Source organism: Staurois parvus, unplaced genomic scaffold (genome assembly GCF_062004578.1).
Source record: "Staurois parvus isolate SC_StPar_1 unplaced genomic scaffold, SC_StPar_1.0 ptg000022l, whole genome shotgun sequence".
NCBI lineage: Eukaryota > Metazoa > Chordata > Amphibia > Anura > Ranidae > Staurois > Staurois parvus.
In genome coordinates, this window is record NW_028317818.1 from 3,720,966 (window position 1) to 3,737,311 (window position 16,346).

The window sequence follows — 16,346 nt, forward strand, 5'->3', positions numbered from 1 at the left end:
CTTACCTGTTCTCTGCAATGGTATTGCACAGAGCAGTCCCTTACCAACTCAGTAAGCTGTGTGCTGAGGAAGCACCCAGGTGGGAGTTCTCCAGGCTGTGTGCATCCATAGACCTACCCAGTTTGGCTTGGCCATGCCCCACGATCCCTCCTCATAGAATACGACTGACAGCAGCAGTAATACCAGGAAGAGAGAGGAGCAGACTGGATGGCGCTGGAATGTGATAGGTCTCAGGAAAGTGTTTAGGAATGGGGGAGGTGGAACAGTTATTGGAAGGGTTTTTACCTTAATGCAGAGAATGCAGTAAGGTTAAAAAAAAAAAAAAAAAACCTTTTGAGTTTAGAACTAGTTTAAGGACAAGTCAGCTTTTATTAACTAATACACTAGTCTACCATTGCTAGTCCTGCTTACTTACATAATCAGGGCAGAGGAGGCCTCCTTCACTGTTTTCCTCCCCAAGGGCAAAATCATCTTTTGCGCTTGCTGCACCTTTGCAGTAAGCATTTACAGACTTTAATGAGTTTGTACTGTGTAAGTGCAGCCAGCAGAGGCAGATGTCATGGTATAGTAAATATGCAGACAATTCTGGTATTCTATGTTAGATTGGATAGGGTTGTTAACTAGTGCACTTTTTACTGTGTCTAATGTCCTTTAACCTCCTATTGCCAAGGCACAGCCATTACCTATTAATACTTCTTCGGTAGTCAAAGGGTCAAAGCATATCTAAACCTTTGTGAAAAAAGGCAGTACAAAGCCCACTGCTTCCTAGTGCAAGTAAGCACTTTGTTTTAAAATAAAAAATGTTTTAAATTATTAACTGCTTTGCTTTAGAGACTTGCAGGTCACCTCAGTAGAAATAAAAAAGAAATTTTGATTTCTCTGTAATTTCCATATCCTGGAGTACAGTGCACAACACTGTTTATAACCTCTGGTTATAGGCTACTACCTTCAGGTGATCAGATATTAGCAAAGCTTTGTTTGTCACACCCCTTATCCATACTGTTGTAACTCCGGCCCACTCTGTGAGTCCTTAGTTTTTTTTTTTTTCTAGTTTTGTTTTTTTTAGAAACCAATGCAGCGAAGCAATGACATTTACATGGATAAATAAAGTGCAGCGCTAAAAACAACAAGCAAAAAGTTTGATCTAAAAAGTTCGATCTGGAATTTGTTATCAAATGTTCGTTAAATCATCGATATAATAAAGTGGACACAGCTATGAGGAATCCGGAAGAAATGGCAGAAATGCGCACTCACCGACCGCGCATAGGAAATGCGCATGTGTGTATTAAATTCCACAGATATCGATCTCCCTCAGGAAGGGGCATCATCAAACGATAGTCTGCTGGGCTCACAGGACCTCCTTAGGATCAGGATAGATCGACCGGATAAAGAATCCCTCCAGGTGAAGGCTTCCCTCCTCTGGATATAGTTGGAAGCTGTGTCTGCTGACCCCTCAGTAAGGGGTAAAAAGTGGAAGAGTACCCATAGTGTAGTATGTCAAAAGAACTTTATTGGTAACAGACTTAGTGCAGGGTAAATCAGTAATGGTGCTGGCAAATGCCCAAAAATAAATATATATAGTGCAGGAAAACAAAATTACTAACCCTGAATGGAGTGGCCGCCAGACCTCCTCGTGGTCTGGGCGGCAATAAGGCGTCACAGGCTGTCAGTTCCTCCTGAGGCCTTTCGTGCTAAGGCACATCATCAGAGGGGATACTGACAGCTCTGTGACGGACGCCAAATCTTTAAATAGTAAAAAACGGGAGTCGCGCATGCGCACTAACTCGCCGCCATTTTTGGAGAGACCAGGCAACTGCGCATGCGCGCGCGGCTAGGCGCCATTTTGCTGTGGATATAAAGAACTGTCAGCTGGAGTGCATTACACATCGCTGGCAGAGCACACAGAGCAGTGCATTTGAGCCAGAAACAGTGGCTCTTAATCCCAGGGGAGGTGATCAGTCTAATGACCCTGGTTTTCATAAAAATAAGACAGCCACAAGCCACTTCCCAGATAGTGCAGCACCAAATTGGTGATTAAATGAGGGGAATAAACTAATATACCCACGGCATAAAAAGGTGCTCCGGGTGCTCAAATCTGTAAACTAATTAAAATATAGCAAAAAATATACAATAATATGTACAATTATATTAAAAGAGCGGGGACAATTTCTAATGTACAATAATCGCCCCCGCCAAAAAAGACTGATTTAACGGCATTTTGAGAAACCACTTTTTTGCCAAGGAAATTAAAACGATAGCTGAGATACATTTATACACAGCGATCTTAAGCGGATAAAACGCTTATATGCCACTGAATAGTGGTACTGAGTCCCAGGGAGATAATCATAAATGGCGAGTCCCACTACTAATTGATTATTCACCGACTGGTGAGATATCAGGAAAAATACACTAATTTGTCCATGGCATATAAAGGTGCTCAGGATACAACAGTAAATAATATACGTAATAAAAATGCTTAAATATATGAATAAAAAGAAGGAAATATATTCCTATGTAAAAACACCAATAATAATACGCTAAAAACCATTCATAAAATAATGAATAGGATAGCATAAAATAAATAGGATAGCTATAAAAATTGTGAAAAAAGCCCATATTTGTCAATCCTAGATATTCAGTCAATAAAAGCCACAAACATAACTAAAATATATTAATGGGTGTACCGGATGCTAATTGTTTGCTATAAAGCAATTAATATCGATTTCAATATTGTGTCCCCTAGGGTATAGGGTATCTAATTCGTAGACCCATTTTGTTTCTGATTGCGATACGGCTCTGGTTTTATTCATGCCTCTCCAGTGTGGTGATATCACATCAATTCCCACAAACTTAAGGGAGGAGGGATCATTATTATGGAACATTCTATAATGATTTGAAAGTGAATGTTCCCTGTAGCCCTTCTTGATGTTGACTACATGCTCTCTTAAGCGGTCACGAAGTCATCTAGTCGTGCGCCCCACATACTGTTTATGGCATGGACATTGGAGGAGATACACCACGAATTTACTATTACATGAAATGAACCGATCGATTGTGTATGATTTCCCAGTTGTAAACGATTCAAAGGTATTAATTCTACATTTCCTAATACCATTGTATTTACAGATGACACACTTATTACAAGGGTAAAACCCTTTTAGCTCATCAAAAAATGTGGTGCCAGTCGGGGGGTTCACTACGTTCGGTGCTATTTGATGCCTGATTGCTGTCGCTTTCCGGAAAATGATCTCCGGTTTTTCAGGCAAGATTTTAGAGTGTGGGATCCAGTTTCAATAAGTTCCAAATTTTTCTTTATAATATCTAATGACATTTACAGTTGAGTCAAAATTCTTTTTATCTTAGTTGAACAAGACACAGGCTTAACCGCTTCACAACCGCCCTATAGCAGAAGTACTGCTACAGGGTGGCAGGGATGTGCAAAATCGTGTATATACACATGATTTTGTATTTCCAGGTAAGTGGCACGCGCGCGCTCCTTACCCACACCACTATTGGCTCCTCGGCATGTCAGTCACCGGGTCCCGACCGCCGATTCTCGGCCGGGACTCGGTGATCGTTGACGGAGCTAACGGGAGAGGTCTGTATGTAAACAATATAGATCTCTCTCCTGTCAGCACAAACAGGCTGGTTTGTTTCCCTAGTAAAACACACAGCACACAGTTAAGTGCCAGATGTTAACCCCTCCCTGCCCAGTGTCATTCGTACAGTGTCAGTGCATATTATTAGCACTGATCACTGTATTAATGTCACTGGGGATGTCAGTGGCAGTTAGTGTCCTGCCCCCCCCCCCCCCAGTGTCAGAATGCCCACCGCAGTCCCCCAATAAGTCTCTGATCGCCGCTATTACTAGTTAAGAATAAAAATTCCAGTATATTTACTGCCATTTGTAGACACTATAACTTTCACGTAAACCACGTAATGCCACATATTGGGATTTTTTTTTTTTTAGCAAAGACATGTAGCAGAATACATTTTGGCCTAAATGTATAACGAAATTTAGATTTTTTTTTTTTTAAGAAAATTTTATTGGACATGTTTAATAGCAAATAGTCAAAGATATATTGCTTTTTGTTCTTCAAAATTGTCAGCCTTTTTTTGTTTATAGCGCAAAAAATAAAAATGCACAGGTGATCAAATACCACCAAAAGAAAGCTCTATTTGTGGGGGAAAAAAGGGCAGAAATTAAATTTATGTACAACATTGCATGACTGCGCAATTGTCAGTTAAAGTAACGCAGCGGCGTATCACAAAAAATGGCCTGGTCAGGAAGAGGGGTAAACAATCTGGAGGGAAAGTGGTTAATATTCATAGATCCTGGGTTGTTACATAGTTACATTGATAGTCTAGCTGAATAAAGACAAAAATCAATCCAGTTCAAACATTAAAAAAAAAAAAATGAAACAGAGGGGTAGGTAACAGCAACAGGATTTCATGTGAAACTTTGGATCACAAAAGGTACTTGTTTAGGGATTTTAGGTCCAGGAAAGGTACTTGTGTAAGGTCCAGGATAGGATGAATACCCCATTAGGTTTTGATATCATGAATAGGTTTGAATAGCATACTTTCAGCCTGTCCTCCAGAGAGACCAGAATGGCCACTCCCCGGGACAAAAAAAAATGGTTCAGAGGGGTCTGCAAATCTGACTGTATTTAGGTAGATTTTGGCTGGTTTGAAATAAGAAATCAGTGAGGAGGTAGAACTTTTAATTCTATTCTGTAGCCTTTTAAAACCACTGATTGAACCCATAGGTGTCTGTGATAGTGAGCCCTTGTAGATTGCCAGCTTGGAGTTCCTCAGGGCACGGGATTTAAGCCCCTGACTACTTCTTCATCAGTGCCCCTGATGGTGGGGATGGACTTGCAGCAAGCTGGAACCAGGTTGTGGCCCCCCAGGTATGCCCAGCTGAGGATACGGAAACCACTGCGCATGAGTACAAACGGCAGGTGACAGAAATCCAGGAAACAAGCCGAGGTCAGGGCAGGCAGAAGGCAAGCACAGACGGTAGGTGAAGCTGAGGTTTGTACACAGGAAGTCAGACACCGAATACACGTAATAGTAGGCAACACGGGCTGCACTGAGCATGTCTTGTATAGGGAAACAGGCCAGAAAGTGATGGAAGAGAAAGGAAATCTAAAACCACAGAATAACAGGTGACGCCCATAGATGAGCACAGAAGCCAAACAACACATGCAAAAGGAATAACAGGTCGAGGAGAAGCACTGCAGCAAGGAGGTAAGATTTAAACAGGCAGGGAAATTGCAGGCTAAATTGTGGGTCTGGGATTCCTGAGACCCAGAGAAATGCCAACTGCAACAGACACCCCCTCCACACTTTTAGGAATAAGAGTGCCCCTTCACTGTAAAGACATTTTGGAGTAGACTTGGTGGATGTTGTGTTCAAAGTCTTGAACAGAAAGGAAGGACTGAATTTTGGCTTTGAAGATGAAGCCTGGGGAGAGAGATTGGACTCATTTGGAGACAGTAGAAGCCCCCCAAGGAGGGTTTTTTTGGTGCCATCTTTTTGGTCCTCTTGTGACCTCTTTCAACTTGTCAGGTTCATAACCAAAAAGATGGCCTCCTTCAAGGAGCTTCAGCTGTCCAGGCTTTTAGCAAGATTCTGCGCATATGTCAAGAAATGAGCCATTCAGGAAATTTGTATCATGGCTTGTTCTGGGTTATCAACACAGGACTAAAAGGGAGAAAAACAATGTAAGTGTTCCACCGGGAACAGTATCCTGTTTATTGTTCATTGCCCTAGTCTAATTAGTGGCAGTTTGACAAACAGATATTTCAGCAATAGCTAGTTGCAGAGCCATGTAGCAAACTTTTGGCGCCGCTCGAGGCTGAACAAAATACAATCACCCCGCCGGCAAGGAAGAGGGGAGCGGCGTCCCGAGTTATTCCAGGAACCAGACAGTGTGCAAAGAGGGAAGAAGGTCGCTGCTCAGACCCATCCCCAGGAGTCCTGTGAAAACACTGTGGTGCCAATGGCCTCAGCCGTCGATCCGGCCACACATTCTGATGCGTTTGCCCCGCCCATAGGGGGGCTTGGTCACATACTCTGACCAAGCCCCCTATGGGTGGCGTGAAATGCATCAGGGGGCGTGGCCAAATTGATGGCTGAGGCCATTGGCACCACAGTGTTCTTACAGGACTCCTGTGGATAGGTCTGAGCAGCGTTCATCTTCCCTCTGCACAATAGCTAGTTGCAGGGTTCAACAGCAAAAGTAAAATGATCCTTTAAGAGCATTTACATTTTCTGTCTGCAGAATACTTAAATGAAAGGACCTCTTCTATAGGGATAGCAACATGTTTGGTTAAGACTGAGACGGCAGGGCCCACTACCAGTCCACTTGTTTATGAATTTCATTCTTTTTTCATTAGATATACAGTAACTTAGCAATGATTTTTGGAGAAGTGCAGATCTTTTCAAGAGTACCACAACTGTCATAAACTTCCAATTCCATTTGTTCATGTATGGGGAATGTCTTTTTAGACTTTGCGGGTTTCTTAGTACCTAGAAGAACATGGCGAGAAAGAGGAGAATAAAGTGCAACTATGCTAAGGCTTTTGCCAGCAACAGATGTGCACATAATTACATTAGCAGGTGCATTGCATGAAGCTGAGGTATTAGGTGTATAAGAGCCTGGGGGTGAGAAAACTTTGGAGGCCTCTACTAACACCGTCTCTGGGTATCTCTTAATTTTCCTCTCTAACAGTTGCACCCTGTATAAACTGTATGTAGCCTCAGTTATATACAGTATTGTAGATAGTCTCCGTCATTCAGCTGTGAGAGTAAGCATTTCTGCCACCTCTATAGCTGTGCAAGTTCTGCATGGTTGTGGTCCTGGTTGGGACTGTGCACGTACAAGTGGCTCTGTCAGTGCTCCTGGGAGCCCTCAAGGCACTGTAACCACCCCAAAGAAGAAAACCTAGTGGGTGATAGTTTAACGTAGATCTTCTGCAGCATGAAGCAATTGGGAAGGAAATGTCTGAGCATATGTCTAAGCAAGTAAGTGAGGCTAACAAAATATACATTTTTCCTATCTAAATCACCTAAAGGTTCTTTCTAGATAGGATTACAAAGGCAAATGTAAGGTATAACAAAGGTGTAGTGCCTGGGTTATCAATTGGGATGGATGAGCCTTAAGGTCAAAATGCAGAACTTTGGAAATATTATAGTCTGAACCAATCTACAGACCCGAAACAATTCTGATCTTTTTAAGAAACTGTTTGGTTATTTTTTTTTTTCACTAAGTTCCTATTTATAGTGCTCTGGCAAAACCGCTTACTGACCTAGTCAGATAAAAACTGTCCAAGGTTTTGAACTTATAGAAACCAACTTGTAGGAAATTTTTTGTGTATCTAAACAAAAATCACTGGACCTAAAATTGTACACACAGAATTATGAACACACATACAAATACTTTTGATTAGAGTACAGTTAATCAGGTAAACTAGGCAGGAGAGGAGCATTATTGGCTTTGGTTCGAGTAGAGAACTATTCCACCATAGAGAATATCTTGCAGAAAATAAAAATATATCTCTGTGGATCCGTCATCACCATAATCACTGATCACAAGCTTCTAAACTAGCTAAGCAGATTGGTTGAAGATAAGGCAAGTTGGTAAGCCTAAAGCCGGCCATACATGAATCGAAATTCTGCTGCTTCAGCAAGGACTTTCAATCAATGTATGGGCAGGCTGGTTGTACAGAAGTCAGATTTTTCCTGCTAGCCAGTGGGGTTGATTTACTAAAACTGGAGAGTGCAAAATCTGGTGCAGCTCTCCATAGAAACCAATCAGCTTCCAGGTTTTTCTTTTGTCAAAGCTTGACCTCTTCACACCGTCTGTATGCATATCTGTGGCCCTACAGAACTGGGCTTTTTTTTCTGTGGGGCCGCATATATGTGTATCGGTGTTTGTGCTGGCACACTCCCAGCACAAATACCGGGCTGTCACTGGGATGCCCGGGTCCTGATCGTTAGTACTACTCCCAGTTCTGGGTCACCTGATCATTGTGATAGCCTCTGATTTGCTATCACAGTGATCAGTCACTGTACAGGCCGTCCCTGTGTTTTTTGTTTCTCTCTGAATGGGAAGAAAAACATTGTTTTTCTCTCTCATGTAGGGAGAATGTAAAAAAAAAATAAAGAAAAAATACCTAGATCAATGTGAGTGTAAAGGTCAAAGGTCATGATCAGTACATTTTGGGCAGGATTTTTATTTTTTAGAAAAAAACATGTTTAAAAGTATCACTGCCCGTTAGTGCCAGGGTGTTTTAGGTAGGATTAAAAAAAAAGAAAAGCAAAATGCGCACTTGTTTCTGAACCATACTGCAGCTACAAACAACAACTAACATACACATATGTGGTATTGCTGTGATCATCAGGAGCAGGAGAATTTATTTGGGGTTGTTCTTTGGTGGCAGGTTATGGTAGTAGCAAGAAATATACAGCCAAATAACAAACTTTTTTTTTACTATATTGGTCCAGTTTTCCCTCGATAAAAGAAAAAAAAAATCAAGAGATATCTTTTACCATTTACCACCAAAAGAGAGCCCAATTTTTCCTAAAAAGACAAGGTACAATCCACCTGGATACACAAAGTAGTTGTGATGAACTGTATGGTTTTACTAACACATGTCAAAGTTGCAAAATTGTGTTTAGGCATTAAGATGTGTTTCACCCTTAGTCGAACAAGCTGAAGTTAGAAGCTGATTTGCTACTATGCACAGCTGCACTAGATTTAGCACTCTCTGGTTTAAGTAAACCAACCCTAGTGTCTTTTAAGGCCCCTTTCACAGGGGCGTTCCATATGTCTGTTTTGCATCTGTCCGTTTATGGATGAAAAACGGACACCCATGTATTTCTATGGATTAACGGATGTAAACAGATGATCATCTGTTTACATTTGTTAATGTCCGCATCTGTTAACATCCTTTTTTTTTGAACGGAAGAAAACCCTATTTTTCTTCTGCTAAAAACAGAACGGATGAAAACTGGATGTAAATGGACAAAAATGGATGTAAACGGATAAAAAACCAGATGTAATAGGATGAAAAACAGATGTAAACTGATGAAAAACTGATGTGAACCGATCCATTTCTTCTTGGAAAAAACGTGACTGAACTGATAAAAAAACGAAACGCCCGTGTGTAAGGGGCCTAACAGTGGAGAATTCTCCCCGCTGTCAGAATACAATAGCTCAGCAAGGTGGATTCCCTTTCAAATCAAGTTATTTTTTTTTTACTCATCTATTGGCTGCTTAACATAATGTTGTCTTGATAAATCCTGCAAAGTTAATCAAAAAGGTTTTTTTTTATTCTAATAGTCTTATAATTAATATTATTATTATTATTATTATTATTATTAATAATAATATACAGGCTTTATATAGCACCAACAGTTTGCTCAGGACTACAATATATAAAGGGAGACAATACAGCAACAATACAATTTAATACAAGAGGGTTAAAAGGGCCCTGCTCCTTGGAGTTTACAATCTAATCTAATCATTTTATTATTGTTATTCTTACATAATGAAATGTCTACTGCATTTTCATTCTTTATCTGTAATGTACTATACTGAAAACTCTACAAAAATATTTGTATGAACATTATATTTTACGGTTGTTATTGCATTTTCTACCCAGATCCTTGTGGATGATTTGCTTGTGTACAATGGAATTTTAAATATGGTCAGCCACATTTCCCATGGGATCCTGCCAACATGTGACCCTGTAATACCATATTATACTGTCCTCTTTGCAAATTATCTGAAAATATCAGAAGCAGACAGACGAACCATAATTAGGTAACAAAGTTAACCATTTTCTTTAGGATCTATTTCTTTAAGAAATTTTAAATACCATTTTAAATTTGTCTACTTTATATAGGGTTCAGATAAACGTTTATATTTCTTTATTTTATGGAGTATATGTATATATAAGCAAGCTGGCAGTGGCTAGAACAGATGAAACCAAAATATGCAAGCACAGAGAACGTGATGGTGTACAAAGTGACAGAAGTGCAAATCGTCATAAAAAACATTGCAGACAGAAATGAAACTGAATGTTTTAAAGAAGTAATGTTTCAATATGCAATGCCTCTGTCTGTCAGCAGTATGGGAACTTTTAATCTGTTGCTGGGACAAAATCAAGTCGAGATGAGAACTTGTCATCCATTCACAAGAAGGTTTGTGTATTTATACAAGGCTTCCTGTGAATAGTTGAGGAGCTCTCAGCTCAACTTTATTTTGTTTCGGTAGTAGATGGGAAGTCCCTGTACCATTGCCAAAAAACAGTGCTGTATACAGTATGTAATTTATACGGCCACATCAATTAGTAAAGATCTATTTAAAGTGAAAGAAAATATGGAATTATGCCTTAAATCTGCCAAAATGGGCCCTTATGTTAAAAAGCTGTGATTTACTTAAATGTTATGTTCTCCCATTTTTATCTATAATTAGATTTTTGTATTCTTAGGCCCCTTTCACATGGAGGTTGCGATCGGGTCCATTTTTCTGGCGGATCCGATCAAAACCTCTATTCTTTATGGAGCTGCAGGTATAAATGGATATGTGTCCGTTTTACATCCGCCGACATCCAATCTGATCCGATCTGCCAAAAAGAGACAGATGGGGATCCATTCCTCTTTCGTCCATCAGATCAGATGGGATGGCAGCCGAATGGAAAGAGACAGGTGGTCTGTTTCCATCCAACCACCCATAGAGGATAGCAGGCTGTGTCTGTGTCCACTCTGCAGCAGCAGAGCAGACACAGGCCTCTCATACGCTTGCTCAGCGGGGATCAGTGGAGAGATCCCCCGCTGAGAAAGCGGATCCACTTACGGGTCCGTCCCGTGTGAAAGGGGCCTTATGCACATTAAAATCCAGAACGTAACTAGCAAATTGATAATGAATTAGTTATTTTAACATAGCAGTGCCATTGAGCTTTAATTTCTGGGATTTTTTTTTTATTTAGATGAAACTAAGCCAGTATTCATAACAAAGTTGCAATTATCTGGACATGGTTATGCTATTAGCCTTTTGTTGGTGTTATATTTTGTGTTACAGCAACAACGTTGAAGATCAAGATGTCAGAATGATGAATGATAATAAAATAGTTGTCAACTCCAAGAAGAACCAAACTCCTGATCCAGGTACATCTGCTTGTGTTTTTTGCTTTAATTTAAAAGGGCAGACTTGATTGACCACTTGGTCTTTTATTGCTGTCACTTTTCTGTTTTTGTGTTTCTATGTTTAGTTAAAGTATAAGTAACAACCAAACCTTTGTTGTGTTTTTTAATTTTGGATAGAGTAGAGAGGGATTAGAACACCTATCAGGTTTTATTGCTGTATGTGCTCCCATTGGGGAGATTCACAGTCTCTGTGGGCTGAAATTCACGAACAACAGTAGAGTGGGCAGCCACTGGCATCCTTAAGGGACCCTAAGGGTCTGGTATGGATTTGGGGGTGAGGGGGATTCCATCCATTTTATTTTTTTATTAATTTTGGTGTGGATTCCCCCTCATAATCCATACCAGACCCAAAGGGCCTGGTATGGATTGGGGGGCCCTACACAATTTTTAATTTTTTTTTTTTTTATGCCAACATTGTTTGTTTACACTTATTTGTCAGCGGGAAATCTCACCCGACAGCAGATGTTGGCCTAAATTTATGAAGAAAAATTATTTGCAAAATTTTATAACAAAAACTAAGCAAAAAATTATTTTTTGCTGTATAAATGAAAAAATACCGAAAATTTTGAAAAAAAAAAAACACACAGTGGTGATCAAATACCGCAAAAATAAAGTTCTATCTGTCTCAAAAAAAGGGTACAAATTTAATATGGGTACAGTGTTCCATGACTGCATAATTGTCACTCAAAGTGTGATAGTGCTGATAGCTGAGCTTCCTGGACTGGAAGGGGGTGAAAGTGTCCGGACCTGAAGTGGTTAAAGACACTGCGGCCGCCCACTTCTTAACAAACCGCTATTCACTGGTTTTTAAGGATTACGGATACCGTTGGTTCCTTAAAATGCAGCTAGCTTTCACTACTAAAATACCGCATCACTTCATAAAAATAGCTTATGCGGTGTTTTAGTAGCGTTTTTAGTGCATTGCAAAAAAATATGAGAAAAGGAGGTATTTTACTGCAGTTCCTAAAGCAGTGAATACTGCTTAGTGAATTGAGCTCTTTGTCTCTTGTTTACTGTTATAGGTGGGGACAACCCCACATTTTGGGTTGTCCCCAGAACAGTAAGTGAGAGAAAATGTTCCAATAAGGATCCTAGTTCTGCTGATCCTGGTGACAAACAGGGATTTCCTCTCGCTTCCTCTTTTGGCTATGAAATAGGAAGTGACGGGAAATTTTCTCAGTAGGACACAAATGGCAGAAAAAACTTGACAGGGGTTATAGTCCTCCACTGCTTTATTCAAAATAAAAAAAATTGGCTTTAGATCTACTTTAACCGCTTTCCCGCCGCCCTATAGTTGAACTACTGCTGCAGGGCTGCGCAAAACCGTGTGTGTGTGTTTTTTTTGCATTTCCGGGTTGTGCACTGCCCTACCTGCGCCGCCATTGTGGCTAGGGATGTCAATCACCGGTTCCTGCCAGAGATTCCCCGCGGGCACCTCGCGATCGCCTGTTAAAGCTGACAGGGGAGCGACCTATGTGTAAATAACACAGGTCTCTCTCCTGCCAGCAAGGACATGCAGAGAAATACAAAGCAGCATGTCTCAGTGGTAAAACACACACAGCACATAATGTTACAGTTAACCCTTTGATCATCCCAGATGTTAACCCCTTCCTGTCCAATGTCATTAGTACAGTGTCAGTACTTTTTATTAGCACTGATCGTGTCATTGGGATGTCAGTGGCAGTTAGTCAGTTCCCATCTAGTGTCAGAATGCCCACCGCAGTCCCGCTATAAGTCGCTGATCACCGCCATTACTAGTATAAAAAAAATAAAATTCCAGTATACTGTTTACCTGAACATCTGAGGTAGGAGTTCACTCTTAAGGGCTTCCCCATTCTAGGGCTGAGTAGAAAATGCACCACAAAAGGTCTGTCCTTGGGGTCAGATGCATTTGTCCGAGTCTTTGTCCCACACTACTAGAACGTTGTGTTGCAATAGTCTGTAGTGAAACTGGATGTATGGCACAGCCTCCAAGAGGCAACCATTAGACCCAAAACCCTCATGCATTCATCAAGTGAGGGCTTCCCCTCGGCCTCAAGGGCCTGAGCATGTGAGCAGAGGGACAGGAGTTTGTCCAAAGGCAGGAAGATTCTGAACAGGACTTTGTCTAATATCAGGTGTGCACACTTATACAACCATATTATTTTAGTTTTTTAGTTTTTTCTTCCCTCCACCTAAAAGATTTCAGTTTGTTGTTCAACTGAGGTGTACAGTTTATAGGTTACATTAAAGGTGGAAAAGGTTTTGAAATGATTTTTTTGTCTCATTTTTTTATCTCACAGAAACATTTTAACAGTAGACTTTTTATATCCACTGTATATAACGCCATTTGTAGACGCTATAACTTTTATGTAAACCAATTAATTTACATGTATTGGGATTTTTTTTTTTAGCAAAGACATGTAGCAGAATACACTTTGGCCTAAATTTATAAAAAAAATTAGATTTTTTTTTAATTTTTACTGGATAAATTTTATAGCAAGAAGTCAAAGAAAAAAAGAAAAAGCTTTATTTGTGGGAAAAAACATGACAAATTTCATTTATGTACAGCATTGCATGACTGCTCAATTGTCAGTTGAAATAACACAGCGCCGAATCGCATAAAATGGCCTGGTCAGGAAGGGGGGCAAGTGGGTAAATCACAGTCTTAAGCTGGCCATAGATGGATTGAATCTCGGCTGATGGATATGGGCCCATAGATGGATTGAATCTTGTCTGGTTCATCAGAGACTGGCTGAGATTCAATGCATCTACAGGCAGTTTGGTTGTACTGAAATCGACCTGTTGATCAACTTCAGTACTACCAATCTGTCAGTTTTTATTTCCTTTCGATCACTGCATGCGGCTATATCTGCCAGTAGTTATCATTGTGTTCTGCTGGCAAGAAAGGCTACCCACCTGCAGAACACAATAGCGCTGCAGGAGGGATTTCCCCATCAACACTTTTCTTTCCTGCAACGTGTGGTTGCAGGAAAACAAATATTGTATAATGTATAGCTTGCTTTACTTTGCTGTTTACTTATTAATGTATCTATTGTTGACATGTTTTGCTTTGTCTTTTACTACAGCGTTACGTCCAAAAACTTGTTTAACTGCCAAGGAGAAAGGACAAATAAGAAGACTTTAAAAAAAATGCCTTTTAACCTTTTATGTATAGATTATTTATTTCATAAAATGTTTACAAAGATTTAATGCATTGTATGTTGAAATATTTTTTATATTTGTGAAAATAAACTACATTATTGTACATAATAGTATTCAGATTGTTCTGGTTTTAAAATTTGTGGTGTTTCCATGATAAAGGTTTGCATTTACCCATATTTTTATAAATCTTTATTAACTATTATATTTAACATCACAAGAGTTTTACTATCATTAATGATTAATTAGAAGGAAAATGAGATCACTGTGGGTGGAACTGTTTAAAGTGTTGATAAACCCATGACCCTGCATTCACAATATCTGGTCTCCCACAGTACACAGAATATGGAAATGCATTTATTGACTTAAACAAAACCCACAATTCCAATGAAAAATCAAGTCCCAAAGAAATTTCCCAAAAGGTTTTCCAAAAATAAAATAAAAATCCCAACACATAAAGTGTCCAAAAAAATGTGTCCAAAATGAAAACCAGATCTTGATAAGAAGGTGCTTCCTACTCCACTGAAGAAGATGCAAATCAATCACAGGCGCTCTTCAAATACCTCAAAAGAACAAAATCTAAACATAGTGTATTACCTTTAAGTACCAAAACTAAAGTGCCACACGTGTACCATGCAAAAAAAAACACTCCAGTGTCACAGCACTCATGTGAAAAGTATTAAAATAAATATCACTGCAAGCCTTATACAAAGTGCATAATTACCCTAAATCAGAAAATTTCAGCTTGTAATCAACCAAATGTGTACAGTGTCTCCTTAGATTGGTGTCCTCTTGTTCCTTAGGACCTCATAAACAGACCAGGAATCAGTATGTGAATCACAATAATATATAAAATTTATTGTAGCCACTTACATATAAAATCAGCATCCAGCTCCTAGCGACCAGTATACGATCCCCTTTCCATGTGTGGAAGATCTCCCGATCACCAGGAAGTTCCCCCTTCCCACTCCTGTCCAACACTATCACTTTCTGCTCTGGGGGACACCTGAAGTGTACCGTTACTCTCAAGACCGCCGACACACAGGGGTTCCAGAATCCAAAATGGCTGCCACGGCACTTCCGGGAACGTCAATACGTCACGTGCCCTGGACACGTTTCGTCACTTCTGGACTTTGTCAACAAGGAATGGGTACAGTACTTGTTGACAAAGTCCAGAAGTGACGAAACGTGTCCAGGGCACATGACGTATTGACGTTCCCGGAAGTGCCGTGGCAGCCATTTTGGATTCTGGAACCCCTGTGTGTCGGCGGTCTTGAGACTAACGGTACACTTCAGGTGTCCCCCAGAGCAGAAAGTGATAGTGTTGGACAGGAGTGGGAAGGGGGAATTTCCTGGTGATCGGGAGACCTTCCACACATGGAAAGGGGATCGTATTTGCTTGGTAGCACAAATTGCTAATCAGCCAATCACAATTTTTTGGACACTTTATGTGTTGGGATTTTTATTTTAGGAAAACCTTTTGGGAAATTTCTTTGGGACTTGATTTTTCATTGGAATTGTGGGTTTTGTTTAAGTCAATTAATATATTCGTTATTGGTACTTCAGGGGAAGGATATTGATATGACTTTAAGGGATTTTTGAGGATTTTGTGTATTTGTGTGTGCTGATTTATACTTATTATGGAAATGCATTTATTTTAGTAAATATAAACTGATAAATACTTTTTCTCATCAGCAGTTAGAGCAGTTTTGTGACTTATCAGTGTCCAGCAGAGCACTGGTTAAAGCTTGTAGGAGGAGTTTTCATTCTCCCCTGATAGTCCTATGAGTTTGCACAATGCCTGATCATCTGTCTGGACAGCGCTGATTGGCCCTTTGCTGATCACATGCACTCTCCCATGAAAAAAAAAAACTCTTTAGCAATGCACACCAAACTGAGTATGTGCAACTTGTCCCCAAGGCTCTGTTCTATCAGCAGATGGATTGGGGACAGTAGAAGAAGGGGAGGATCAGAGAACACATGAT

The 16,346-nt window shown here is 40.1% G+C and overlaps 1 protein-coding gene across 1 annotated transcript in view; it reads left to right on the forward strand.

Annotated features, from left to right (window-relative positions):
- Window positions 1-14,477, forward strand: part of KATNIP (katanin interacting protein) — a 179,715-nt gene extending 165,238 nt beyond the window's left edge. The window contains exons 24-26 of the mRNA XM_089691998.1: window positions 9,675-9,835; window positions 11,096-11,181; window positions 14,289-14,477. Of these exons, the coding sequence (XP_089548124.1) occupies window positions 9,675-9,835; window positions 11,096-11,181; window positions 14,289-14,347 (306 nt within the window). The 3' untranslated portion in view covers window positions 14,348-14,477. The remainder of the gene's footprint in view (window positions 1-9,674; window positions 9,836-11,095; window positions 11,182-14,288) is intronic.
- The last annotated feature ends 1,869 nt before the right edge of the window (window positions 14,478-16,346 follow it).